General features: G+C 44.6%; 1 protein-coding gene across 6 annotated transcripts in view; it reads left to right on the plus strand.

The window, feature by feature from the left end:
• Positions 1 to 12,223, plus strand: part of CEP43 (centrosomal protein 43) — a 29,746-nt gene extending 17,523 nt beyond the window's left edge. For 4 of the 6 annotated variants that reach the window (XM_072830602.1, XM_072830631.1, XM_072830621.1 and 1 more), the window contains 6 exons: positions 3,620 to 3,843; positions 5,857 to 5,969; positions 7,699 to 7,767; positions 9,042 to 9,081; positions 9,907 to 10,003; positions 11,055 to 12,223. In XM_072830602.1, coding sequence (XP_072686703.1) covers positions 3,620 to 3,843; positions 5,857 to 5,969; positions 7,699 to 7,767; positions 9,042 to 9,081; positions 9,907 to 10,003; positions 11,055 to 11,129 — 618 coding nt within the window. In that variant the 3' untranslated portion in view covers positions 11,130 to 12,223. The remainder of the gene's footprint in view (positions 1 to 3,619; positions 3,844 to 5,856; positions 5,970 to 7,698; positions 7,768 to 9,041; positions 9,082 to 9,906; positions 10,004 to 11,054) is intronic. The other 2 variants (XM_072830611.1, XM_072830638.1) reach the window with 1 other exon arrangement.
• Positions 12,224 to 13,805: the final 1,582 nt, after the last annotated feature.

Here is a 13,805-nt window from a genome sequence, read left to right on the forward strand (position 1 = left end):
TGATTTTCACCATTTAGATTCCTCCTGAATCTTAGCTCCAGATTATCCACAGCTAGGTGGTAGGAACACAAGTAACTTAAGTTTATGTGTATAAGACAAAGACTTGTCTTAAGCCACGGTAAAGGTTTGTTTATTTTTTAGATTTTATTTATTTATTCATGAGAGAGAGAGAGAGAGGCAGAGACACAGGCAGAGGGAGAAGCAGGCTCCATGCAGGGAACCCAATGCGGGATACGATCATGCCCTGGGCTGAAGGTGGTGCTAAACCACTGTGCCACGGGGCTGCCCGGTAAAGGTTTTTAAAACCGATCCCAGGGTATATATCATGATTTGATTTCTAGTTGCCCAAGATTTGGATTTCTTGCATGGAAATTGCTCTTAAAGTTCTATAATACTTTCGTATTAATCTGTAGATGTTTTGATAAATCTTTCTCTCCGTGTGAATTTTTTTTCTAGCAGTAAAAGTGATTTGGAATGAAGTTTAGTGAATTCATTAGTAACCCAATTGAGTAATGGTCCTTTTGGTAAACAGGTAGCCATAGTTATAATGATACATTCCTATGGGGTTTAGAAATTCATTTTGAGAACAGTTCCAAAGCAGATTGAGTATTTTTAAATTTTACTCCCTAGATAAGTAGAACTATAATTTTAAAACATACTGTTATTTTAAAAAATACATATTATGCATGTGCTTGTCCATGAAGCTTGTCCTCCTCAAACTAGTCTTTGTTCCTGTAGCAGGAATGTTGCTGAAACCGGTCAAAAACTAGTCACGGATAGGTGTTAGGTACTATGTGTAGATAGTTCATTATGCGAATTTAAGTTACGTTGGTGATGTGAATTCATGCGGAAGGAAGACTCTATTGGAATAATCGCTGTTTTTTGTAAAGTTGCTTTACATTTACATTCCATTTTATTTCACACCACTGTGTCCTTCTGAATTTTCTCAGGAGTGTTTGATGGAGGAAGTGGATCACTCAGTATCTATAATTGTAAATGGGTTTAAGTATCACAAGACTCAGGGTTTTTATTTCCAAATGCATATGTCTTTGAAAATCTATAAATTCATTTTTAATCATATCAATCATAACTTACAGCGGACATGAATCTAAGGGATATATAAGTGGGTGATAATTCTCTGTATTTGATTATACCAGGAAAATTTCAAGAATGTTAGGAAGTCATAAAATGTATCTGCCCTGTGAAAATATCCTATGTTGTCTAAAGGATGATAACTTGGTATTTTTCCAGACATGTCTTTTATGGTAATTTATCTATATTAATAACTTCTGGAACATATAGCAGCGTACAAGGTCCTAGAAGTTGTATAGCACATGTCTCATCTGCTGTCAGCTAATCCTGGCCTCTAAATAGTGTGAAAGTGTAAACATGCATCTTCATACACAAATGCCCCATTCTGTCTCTACGCATAGTGAAAAGGCAGTCTACGTCAGGGAGTTTCTTCTCCAGAGATTTCTCCCCAGCTGCACATGCTTTCTTTCTTATCTCCCGGCAGAAACCAGGTTTGGAAAAGACTACTCAGGTTGAATTCTTGGGGACACCCATGCCTGCAAACATTCAGTTCCTTGGGATCGTGTGGCTGGTAGTAGAGTGTGGATGGCCTGGCCCATGCACCTCTCAGGAGAGTCTTCTCTTACACACCACAGGCATCGTACACAGCACTGCCCTTTTCAGTGTGCAAGGCTGAATTTTGGGAAATTGTCAGTTTGAACCCACAGACACTGCAGTTTAATAACAACTTGGCCGTAATAGCATGACATAAGAGCTGCGCTCTGGAATCAGATTTCTGTATTGACCTGACCCTTTCACTTTCTGGGAACCTTGACAAGTGACTGAAAAAAAAAAAAATATATATATTATATATATATAATATAAAAAAATATATAAATACATATAAAAATATATAAATATATATATGTATGTATGTATTTTGGCAGTCCGTGCACGTTTATTTCATTTATCTTTGAAAATGGGGGAGGGGAGTCTGGAGAAGTGGGCCAAGGGTCAGTTGACCCCCCAGGGAACTGGTCCCTGTTCCTGGCCTTAGTCCTAGGGGCGCGGACTGTGTGTAGGATGTATAGGGCCCAGTCCACCCCTCAGGGCCGGCAGGCTCTGCCCGGATGTCAGATGCTGTTCTCAGCCAGTCCTCACTCATGGGGAGCCAGCAGTTTCAAGATGGGGAGAATGAGGAATGCAGGGAGAGTCTGGTTGGTCATAAGCACCCGGACCTGACAGACGGCAGCCAGCATTTAAACTCCTCTTGTTATCCATCCACGTGCATTACAGACATTCTGCTCAGCTACAAGCACCCCGAGGTCTCCTTCAGCATGGAGCAGGCAGGCATGTAACAGGGAACAGAGAGTTTGTGTACAGCTCGGGGAATGAAAAGGTTGACTTTAACCAACAGTATCTATAGCAGCGTTGCACCAAATTGCCATTGTGTTTCTGTCCACCCAGAATGTCATGGCTCCTTTCCTCACATTGGTTCATCAGTGTGCGGTTCTTTTGGGTTCAGAGCAGGTTTTGCCATGTTTGCTTGTATGACCAAGTCACCAAGGAGATAGGATACCCACGTTTGTCACCTTTAAAAAAAAAAATGCACACCATGCCTCATCTTCCATATCTGCAGAGAAACCAGAACCCACTCCCCACACACCATAGGCTGCTTTGAGGGTGAGGAGGACATAACCTATGGGAAGATGGGAAGGCTCTCCAGAAATGTCAGCTACCTCTGTCGTGACTAGCATGGTTGTTTGTGTTTGCTGTTATTTTTGTTGTTAAAATAAGCCTTCCTAAAGGCAAAAAAAAATCTGACCAAATGTGGACTAGAATGATGAAGTACAGATTAAGGCCAGCTGAAAACGAGAAAGCAGTGTGCTCTTTTGCCAACTTCACCAGATCTGCGAGACAGGCATAAAAATGCTTGAGGATTTTGTACGATTCAAGATGCCCAGAAACATGCATGGTACACATGTCCCTAGGCATGAGAGGAAGTTATCTGAGAGTCTGAACATAGACCAGTGCTTTCTGTAGCAAGTCTACCTTTGGAACAACAATGGTAAAGGTGGCATCTTTCACCTTCACGCGTGTTATATTTGGCACTGGATGGAAAACTGCAATTTTTACTGATGGACCACTTTGTTTTTTAATATTTTGTTCCTTTAGGTGAACTAATCTTATATCTTTACTAGTAATGCCTTCTCCTTTCTGCAGGTTGGAAATTTACTAATTTAAGATAATTTTCAAAGCAGTGATGTACATGTAAGAGGAAATGCAGAAGTTGTTTATAAATGGGAAAGTTTGTTTATAAATGGGATAGGTAAAATTATTTCCATTTAGAAAGGGAGACAAAGAATGGTGTAAACATATGACAGTTGACATTTTCGCCCTCAGAAGTTAACCATGCTGTGAACTAGGGATGAACTGTTAGGTCCTGGGGCTTCCCCACCCCCTGTGCAGTAGTGAGACCCCACACGTGCCCTTGCACACCGAGACACAGATTCGCGTATGTTCACATGACATTTTACTATTTAAGATAGCTTATTAATGTTTTATTTCACCAAAGACACCTCTTCTCTTTCCCATTCTCTCGTTCTAGAAGGCCAGCAATGATGCTAGTCAGAGTGATACAAGCATCTCATCAGCAGAACCAAAGAGCAAAAGCAGCCTCCACTTGCTGGCCCATGAAACAAAAATTGGATCTTTCTTAAGTAACAAAGATCTAGATGTCAAAGACAAAGCTGGTCTTTGTCCAGATGGTGATATGGAAGGGGATTCTTTCTTTGATGATCCCATTCCTAAACCAGAGAAAACTTATGGTTGGTGAGTAAACTCTTGTTTTTGGATTTTAAAAAAATGAGCTCCTAAATCTTCTGTAATTACTGAATATGTAAGTCTGATTTTCTCTCCTTAAAGCCTTTATGTTGTAAAACAATTCCAGGTGGCAAAAAACCTGTGTATTAACGATTTCTGTAAGTGTATACTGAGTGCCTGTCATATGCCAGGTACTGTTTCAGGTACAAGATGTAGCAGTTAAAACACAAACACTCCTGCCTCCAGAAGTTTATGCTCTTGTGGACAGAGGCTAAAGAAGTGATCCCAACATGCTCTGTGGGTGGATGCAGTCAGAGTGATAGGGACCAAGCTAAAGGTGGGGGGGTGAGTGTGTGGAGGTATGTGCTGTTCAGTTAGAGCCTCAGGACAGGGACCACCTCGCTTCAAGGGGGTGAGTCAGCCAGGTGGATACCTGAGGTCTCAGAACTCTGGGGAGAGGGAGCAGCCCAAGCAGAGGTGGTGACAGGTGTCAGAGATCAGCTAGGGGCAGTTGTGGACACAGACTCTGGAGGGGGATGCAGTGCTTATCCTAGCAGGAGTGTGGCTTTACCCTGAGGGAGCCTGGGAGCCCCGGGATCTGAGAGCAGCAGAGTCACTGGCTCACCTGCCTGCTGAGTCTCCAGCTGGGAAGCTGTCAGGATTATCCAGGTGGAAGATGGTGGCATAGGTGGTAAGAAATAGGTGGTTTGGGAATATCTTTTGAGGTTAGCTCTGAAAGGATATGCTGATGAGTGTTAGAGAATGAAGTGACATCAAGAGAAGTTCAGGGTTTTCAGCTGAATAATTAGATGGTTGAAAACACCACGGACAGGTAAAGAGTGGAGAGCAAGCGTGGGCTGCACAGGTATGCCAGGTGACAGTCTAGAACTCACTTCTGATATGTCAAGGGTGGGAAGGTTGCTAAGGCAGAGGTCAAGCCCACGGTGGGGAAAGGGTCTAGGAGTTAGGGGAGGCATCTTCATTTTCAAGCCTGCTGGAGATGGTCACCTGGGGAGTGGCAGTGTGGAGGTGAGTGAGGTGAGGAGAAGAGGGGAGGGGACTAAGGAGACCCAAGAGAGGTGTCCTTGAAGGAGGAGGCTGGAATGGGTCCCCGAGCTAAGTGCTGAAAGTCAGCCATTGCACGTAGCCCTGTGTAGGTGGGGATAATGGGATTGTGGGGATGCGGGGGACAGGGTATCAAAGATTAGGGTGGGTTCAGGAAAGGATGGCGGGGATTGTAAGTGGGGAGCATTTTCCTGGTAAGTGTGTTGTACAGGGGTGTGAAGGAGCAGGGTGTTGAGAAATAATGTGGAATATCCCAGGGTGCATGTCTACAGAGAATATAGTCCACTGTTAGGAGAAGGAGTGATATGCTGAGGGGCGGGGGAGAGTTTGGTTCCCACACTGCTGTGCTTAGGTGCACAGGGCAGCACCCAGTGCAGAGGCTGTCTGCTGGAATGAGGGGGCATGTGGGTGCCCTTGTGGGCAGGTGGGTGGGTGTGCCAGGAGTAGCCTGAAGGTTCCTGCCGAGTGGGTGGGGGCAGAGCAGGGCTGGAGAGGAGGCCTCAGGATGTAGGAAGTGGTCGGGAGGGGTTGAGGAGGGTGGGCCGTGGGTGTGGAGGGCGGTGGTGGGGCAGGTAGACACCTGCTTGAAGGGTGGGGAGCGCAGGATGTCGGGGAGGTCAGCTGTGCAGGTCAGGTCACCTCTTGGGCCATCCCTTCCCTGCCTTGCTGCATGCTGGAGGGGGCTTCTGATAAAACTCACACTGAAGAGGACAGAGCAATTTAATTTGTAAGACATCAAACTGTTTTAGAGAGCTGAGCGGATTTCTCACTGGTAAGTTGCCATTTGGATTTGCTGATGATAGTGCTCAGCCTGCGTTGCCCTGTAGGAATACTTAATGATTTTGAATCTATGAAATATTTAACCTTTTTCCCAGCACTGTGTGCATATGTGATATGTATATTTTAAGTTGCTTATGTCTTAGTGTGACCTTTAACTGTCCACTTGTTTCTTGTTAGGAGAAGTGAACCTAGTAAGCAAGCAGGAAGCCTTGCATCACTCTCTGATGCGCCCCCTCTGAAAAGTGGACTCAGCTCCCTTGCTGGAGCCCCCTCACTGAAAGACTCTGAAAGTGAGTGCCTGGAAGCCCCCGGTCTCCTTACTGAAGACGCGGACTTTGAGGACTGAGGATGTGTTTTCTCTTAAGTACTAAGAAAGCCCATAATTTTAAAACCACCGACATTTCCTCTTCACTACTTTTTAGTATGGTCACGTTTGCTTCATCATTTTGTATTCTGTTTCTCTGTGCCATCAGAATACTTTCAGGAAATTGGCTTTTTAGCTGCCTTGTATAGTAAATGTAGTATTTTTAAATCATTTTCCTCTTGTTGAACATTTAGATTGATTTGAGTAGAACTTAAATTCAGTTCTTAATAATTTGTTTTATAGATTTTGTGGTACCACAGTAATTGTCATAGGAATGTTAAAATATTCAGTCTTTAGCTATTTGGGTCTAATGTGTCTTTTTTTTTTTCTACCTTGGATATTGGCATCATTTTGTGAATGTGATTTTTAAAATTTATTTATTTTTTCATCATGATAAGTGTCCTCTTTAGTCCCCATCACCTGTTGCTTAAATCCTACATACCAGTGAGATCATACAGTATTTGTCTTTCCTCTGACCTGTTTCACTTAGCATTATACTCTGTAGCTCTATTTACATTGTTGCAGATGGCAAGACTTCATTCTTTGGAATATGAATCTGACGTTTTTACATGTAGCAGGGAGGTGGGTTTTTAGGAAGGTACAGGATAGCTACACCACAGTTTATTTCCTGCCTCCCCCCAACACACAGGTGGCAACAAGACCAAAGAAAGCACAGCCATAAACATGTAGATACGTAGGTGAACTTTGTTTACCACAGTAAATATAATCGACCGTGTGTTCAGAGCATAAGTGTGCCTCTTTTGAGAACGTTTTCTAAAAAGCAGATCTTTATTAGGAAACTGTGATGTGATTTTGCATAACTTTGCAATATTTATTAACCTTTTATTTATTTTTTAAAAAGATTTTATTATTCAAAGAGAGAGAGAGAGAGAGGCGGAGACACAAACGCAGGCAGAGGGAGAAGCAGGCTCCATGCAGAGAGCCTGACATGGGGTTCGATCCCAGGTCTCTAGGATCACGTCCTGGGCTGAAGGTGGCGTTAAACTGCTGAGCCACCTGGCCTGCCCTTACTAACCTTTTAATATCACATATTATGGCAGTAGGATTTGCCATAGGACAGGTGAAGGAGGTGATGTGTGGCTGCTTTTAGCTATCTAGCAAACTCATTGTGTGCTTGCTAATGCACGCCCATCAGTTTACCTCTTGTTCTTCTTTCCCCTGGCCTTTGTCACCAACAGTAGGGGTTGAGGATGTCACAATCACGTCACTCTTAACACTGATCAGGGAATAATGATGTGGAAGGGACATTGAGCACTTGGGACTGAAGAAATAAAACCAGTGAGGTCAGTTTGGTCAGTGAAAAAGCAGTTGAATTAAAGCAACGTTGAGAAGTTCAGAGGAAAGTAAAATTGATGAGAGAAATGAACTCATACTGGTGAGGCTCATTATAGACAGTGATATGCTGGTTAGTTGGACTGGAAAGTATTTTATTTTCTAATAAAGACTGGTGTTCGTGTGGTGAACGAGGAGATGCAATGCATGACACCAGCAATCATTCATCAGAGCTTGTACTTCTTTCTTGGTGTTCCATTATGGCATTTTAGTCATAAACTCTATGCTGAAGAAAAATGGTATGATTTTAGAGACTGTTGTATTCTAAAAGTCAATTTAGTGTGAATATTTTTCCTTTACAGGTAAAAGAGGAAACGCAGTGTTGAAAGATCTGAAACTGGTCAATGATAAAATTGGATCGCTTGGGTTAGGTAACTAGATTTCTAATTTTAGTGTTGGTTGCTTGAAGGTGATTATTTTTTAGAATAAAATCTTAACTGAAGTGGCTTAGTCTTAGTGTGCACTTCATGATGAGATGTTTGGGTAGTCTTCATGAACCCAGAGTTACTCCATATGCCACCATAGAGCTTGGGTTGTAGTAGGGAGGATCTCCATGAAACAGGTCCCTCCAAATACCTGGCCTGTTAGCGAGTCAACATGCACTGGTAGGAAAACAGGTCATAGGGTGACTTATCCTGGCCTAGGCATTTTGGAAAGGCCTCACCTAAGAAGTGACTTATCTCCCAAGACCTGATGGGTAAGGGCACTGAGGACAATTTGGGCAAAGGTGGTCTTTTTTTTTTTTAATTTTTTTGAAGATTTATTTGAGAAAGAGTGCCTAAGGGGAAGGAGAGAATGTCAGGCAGACTCCCCACTGAGCACAGAGCCTGACCTGACTGGGGCTTGATCTCTCGACCCTGAGATCATGATCTGAGCTGAAACTAAGAGTTGGATGCTCAACTGACAACTGACTGAGCCTCCTGATGTGGTCGCCCTCCCCATCCCCACCATCCCCCGCCCCTCAGCGCATATCTTCCCACAGGGGTTGGATGTTTCAGAAGATAGAAACTACACGCCTCTTCCTTGTTCTCCTGCACTCCTGCCCCTCCCCCCAAGCATGACCTGCCAGCCCTTCTGCTCTCACCTCCCTCCTCTACCCCCCAGATTGATTATTTTGAGCTTGTACTGGCTTCCTTACTGTTTTCCAAACCACCGCACCTTCCCTATATCTGGGCCTTTGCACATGTCTCTTCTTGGTACCACTTTCCCAATAATTTGTACTTCTGGTACTTTATTTAGGTTTCCACTCAGGGTTCTCTCCACCACTCTAATGGCATCTGGTTTGTCCAGCTCTCAGCTGCCTCCTTTAAAAAAAAAATTATTTATTTGATACAGAGAGTGCACATGTGGAGGACGGGCAGAGGGACTTTATAAATAGTAAACGTACACAGCTTTTGGGTACTTGGAATAAAAAAATTAACTACATTTCATGACACACATTTTATTATTTCCCAGGCAGTTTATTTGGTCCTTTGTTTTCATATTATATATGGTTAATAGTAGTATTTCTGATTCTGGAGACTTCTTTTTAAATGATGCAATATTATTCATTGATGCAGTGTTTCCTGAAAGAAATTTGTGTATATGATCCCAGATAAATTGTGGAGCATGTCGGTATAAACATATTTTTTCTTCACCTTACCAGGCACTGGAGAGGAAGATGACTACATTGATGACTTCAACAGGTGAGAAAAGTAGTTGGGCAGTAGGTACATCGTGAATAGTTTCTGACCCAGAGAGGTGTGGCCATTCCATTCATGCTTATTTTAGGGTAGTCGGCGCTCTCATTCATACTGGTTGCAGTTGAAGAGACAAGGATAGTTAGTCCAGAATTATAAATTGGACTTTGAAGCCTATTTTCTTTTTGCACTAGGATGTGAACAAATGTGTTATGTCCAGGAGGCCTGCCTGATAGGCGTGGGTAAAGCAGGGAACCCAAGGAAGTGTCATGGGGTTGCTCCCAGGTGTTAGGTGCTGTGGGCCATGAGGTCCTGGACATCATGGAGGGGCAGCCACACGCAGCTCCTGTTTTGATTCAGATAACGTCTCTTACTATGTTGGTTCAGATAGCCTTTTTACATATGTAACATAACCCATGCATTGTTGGAGAGTTTGGAAATACTTACTATGGATTTGATTAGAACTTTTAAACTAGAGTCTGAGAATTTTACACAATTGACAGGGTTTTTTTTCCCCCCAATTGGGAGTTTATGTTTACCTTTTAACAGAATAATTTATTGTTAAACAATTTTTTTGAGAGACGGGCATGATGTGGTAGATGAAATTTTAAAAATCTGTGTTTGCATCTTCCTTGACTTGTGTCCTGGTCACCTTTATGGACACCTTTTTCTTGTCTCTCGAAGTGACTCATCTGTTTGTGTTGCCCTCGCTAGTTACTTAAGGATCAAGTGAGATAATATGTATGAAATCATATTTAATATTGTTTTATTATATTTTGTTTAAATGTTTATATTCAACGTTCTTTTTCCTTATTCTTTCTCTCAAACTAGTACCAGCCATCGATCAGAGAAAAGTGAGCTGAGTATTGGTGAAGAGATCGAAGAAGATCTTTCTGTGGAAATTGATGACCTCAATACCAGTGATAAAGTGGGTGTGCGCGTTGCTTGCCGAGTGCCGTGTGTGTGTGTCTCACACTTATTTACTGCAGAGCTCTAGCCAGTTTACACAGATTAGGAGACAGTTGAAGGTTGTGACAGGACAGTTCCTGGCCCAAGTCCTGGAGTCAGAAATGGCCTCCTCAGTGGTATAGTCAGCAGAAGCAAGAGGTCCTGTTTGGAGACGTCAGGGTGGAAATTGGCACAGGTCCAAGGGTGCTGTGATGGCGGAGGTGAAGCCGCATTTCAGCAGGCAGATCAGGGCTGGTGCAGAAGTCCCACAGGGGACGATGCAGCAGGAGTGCAGGCTGGCTGAACGGTTAGGTGTCCATTCTGGAGATCCATGTTCCACATACTTAGATGTGTGTGAGACGCGGGGTCAGGGAGCACCTCAGGATCTCCTGTGGGCGCCCATACACAGCTGCACCCTGTTCCCGTGAGTGCCTCTGGGCTTGTGGGTTGCTACAGCCTAAAGGGAGCGAACCTTCCAGAATGAGGAGGGCTCTCCAAATGCTTGTGACCATCAAGGAATGAGCAGGCAGGGGAAAGCCTTTGAGAGAGGCGTGTTTTACAATGAAAACAGCACATCTGAGGCAGCAGCATCTGGGCACCTATTTTATGTGCTGTGGTTTCTTAGGCAGGCTTTAATCTTCAATCCTTGGTTGGTTTGTGAGATGGAAATGGGAATGCCTGCCTCACTGGATTGTTGGCGAGGGTGAGTGAGAGCTCTTGACACGTTGAGCGGCTTCCAGTAGCCAGCCACTTACCTGTGCGCCTCATGCCACCCTCAGGAGGCCATGGCATGCTGCTATGAAGATACCAGAGGAGCTCGGAGGGATATGTTAGCAGGTTTTTTGTTAATATAGAGTTTTGCTATTAGGTCAGCCTTTTGGTAATTCTCACAGATTTCAAAACAGAAGGTGAATATGAAGCAGTTTGTAGATTATAAGATAATACTTAAATTATAGCAAGTATTTTAAGGATTATTTATAACTCTGCTTGTATTCTAATACCTGTTCTTTTTTTTCTTTTGAACAACAAAGCTTGATGACCTGACACAGGACCTGACTGTGTCCCAGCTCAGTGATGTTGCGGATTATCTGGAAGATGTTGCATAGCCGTGAAGGAAGGAAGTATTCTAATCAACAAAGGACAAAGGACTCTGATCAGTTCCATTTTTTTTTCCCAGACAATCACTCTTTGTTGGAATGTCTGCTCCCTATTGGTGCCTTGTGTTTCAAAAAGACTGCAGATATTTTTAAAAATTAAGTTTTCATTATACTAAACAAAATGCTTCCTACTTGAGCCCATGTATGGAAGATATGATATACTTGATTTGATTTGGCTACACATTTCTCTGTGGAAATTTGATTATCTACAACTCAAATTCATTACAAGGACTGAACCCATGAAAATATGAGTATTAAGAGCTTACTGAAAAGTGTCAATAAAGCTGTAGGTTACACAACTCTGTGTGTGTGTGTGGCTTTAGCCATCCAGAGTCAAAGCATATTTGATATTAGGTGGTTGTACAAATAGTTGGCAAAGTGACCTGAAGCTTATTACCGAAAGTTAGATTTGATATGTCAGCTTTATTTTGTATTTCCTTCCATCTGGAAGGGTTATTAGACCATTAAGGTTTATATATTAAAATGTGTTCTACTTAGTTTGCTTGTTTTGAAGAAATCTAGAGGTCGTTACGACTTCTAATCCACGGAGTTGAGGAGTTGAGGCTGACAACGTTCGTGGTCGCTGCCCCTGTCGTAGAAGAAGCCATTAGCCGCGGGCTGTCTTCGTTATCATTGTAACTTGTGTGTAAAGATGCCTGGAAGCGTATTTAATACCAAAATGCATCTGAAACCATCAAGCAGTGCTTTCATTTCAGATCTGTCCGTCGATTGTATTAAAATTCAAATTGGACTGTAACAGTAGTAGTGGCCTAGGACTGTACCGGGTGTGACGAGCTTTGGACGCTGCACAGTCTCCTCGCCGCCCTTTCCTGACGGAGCCAGCGCTGGACTCAATGCTCCTGCTGTGCTGCTGCCCATGGGGCCGCAACCTTCACTGCGCTGGAAGTGAGGCGTGTGTGTGCCCAGTCACGTAAGGGAAGCTGTGATTGTGTGCTACATTTTGTACTTTTTTATTTGAATTAAATTATGTTTTTTTTTAATTAAAAGTCACCTTTATTAATAAAGAGAGTGATTTCAGTAAATGAGCAGACTTCGTGGTTCATCAAGTGCCAGGTTTTCATTTCATCTCTGCCTCAATGTTACAGAAATCGTTGCTGGGTCCTCATTACGTGAAGGGACGCCATAGCAGATGGTTAAGGTTCTCTAACATGACCGTGTGATTGTGTAACATCTAGGTGAACCTGAGCCAGGAGCGCTGAGAGGAAGTAGAACAGAAAGTGGGCCAGGCGAGCCGGGAGCGGCCCTGTGGGTCTGGCCTCGCCTTGTGGCGTGCCACGTTTGTGTGAGTGCACAGCGCCGTGCGATGTGACCCGGTGCTCGTTACGAGTGCGTTTCCCTGGCTGGCCTCTGCAAGCAGTCACTTCCGGTAGCCTGTAGCATGTGCTTCTGTTCTGGGCCCCTGCAATCTACGTCAGCTGGGACTTATTTTTGTGATACCCGATAACAGCTAGATTTCAGTGAAATGGTTTGAAAGGATAGCAGGAGGCGGCTTTTGAAATTTCTGGGTGACTTAGCAGCGTCAGAGATTTGTCGTTCTCCAGTCACGCGGAGAATTTGGCCCTTTAATGAGACCTGGGAGGAGCCACCTCCGTCATCACCGCACACCCCTAGTCGAGTGATGTCAAATAGCTTCGAATCCAGTGACGACAACGTCCATTTCCCCACGCACTCCTCGAGTTAGGTTTCGAATGACTAATATTTTTTGTTCAGAAATACATTTTGACATACTAATCATGAATCACATTTTTATGGTGAAACCTGACTTTCATGGTGGCATTTTTCAAGTGTGAGTGTTTTACTGGTGATGACTCAACATGAATAAAAACCTTTTCTTCTGTTCCTCTGCCTGTTGTGACCTGTGGCCGCTGTGGGTCTGGGTCTGGCAGCGGCCACGGGCTCCCCGGCTGGGACCCAGCATGGGCCACGTGCTCCTGAGGCCGCACCTGCCCTTGGAATGTGTGCGTGTGTCCCTCTGTGTCCGCGGGCCCTTCCCCCCAGGGGTGCGTTCTGTTCTCAGAGACCTCCAGCCTCGGAGGCTGCCTGTTTCCTTGCCACCCGGACTCTGTCTCCCTCTCCGTGCTGGAATAGCCTGTTTATGGGCCCTACGCCCCATCGCTCCCTAGGTGTGCCCTTGCCCTGAGCACGCCCAGCAGGGATGGCGGGCGTGTGAGCAGCACCTGTAAGCGTGGGGGGGGGGCATCTAGTAAAGGTGCCCATCTGGGCAGCTTCCTCCTGAGGCCCACGTTCCACACTTTAGGGGATCAGCCGTCCTGATCCTGAGCTTGCAGAGGCCCCAGGCTTCAGGTCCGACAAGTGGGTCCACGGTTCAGTTAAGGCTGTCAATGGGACCAAAGCTAATGGGAATATTCTCCAGAGGAAGCAGGCAGGTGTCCCACCCGTGGCTCAGCGTGGATGCTGGCACAGGGGAGAGCTGCAGAGTGGGACTCACGCAGGGCAGCAAGGAGAGGCAGCTTCGGGAGCACGGGGCACCCCGAGTCACATGCACGTCCTGCTTGGGGTCGGGCTGGCCCGGCTCTGGCCTGCTGGCAGCCCTGCCCTCCTGACACGGACACCGTAGCCAGCCTCCGCCCGAGGAAGGGGCGT

Source organism: Canis lupus, chromosome 1 (genome assembly GCF_048164855.1).
Source record: "Canis lupus baileyi chromosome 1, mCanLup2.hap1, whole genome shotgun sequence".
NCBI lineage: Eukaryota > Metazoa > Chordata > Mammalia > Carnivora > Canidae > Canis > Canis lupus.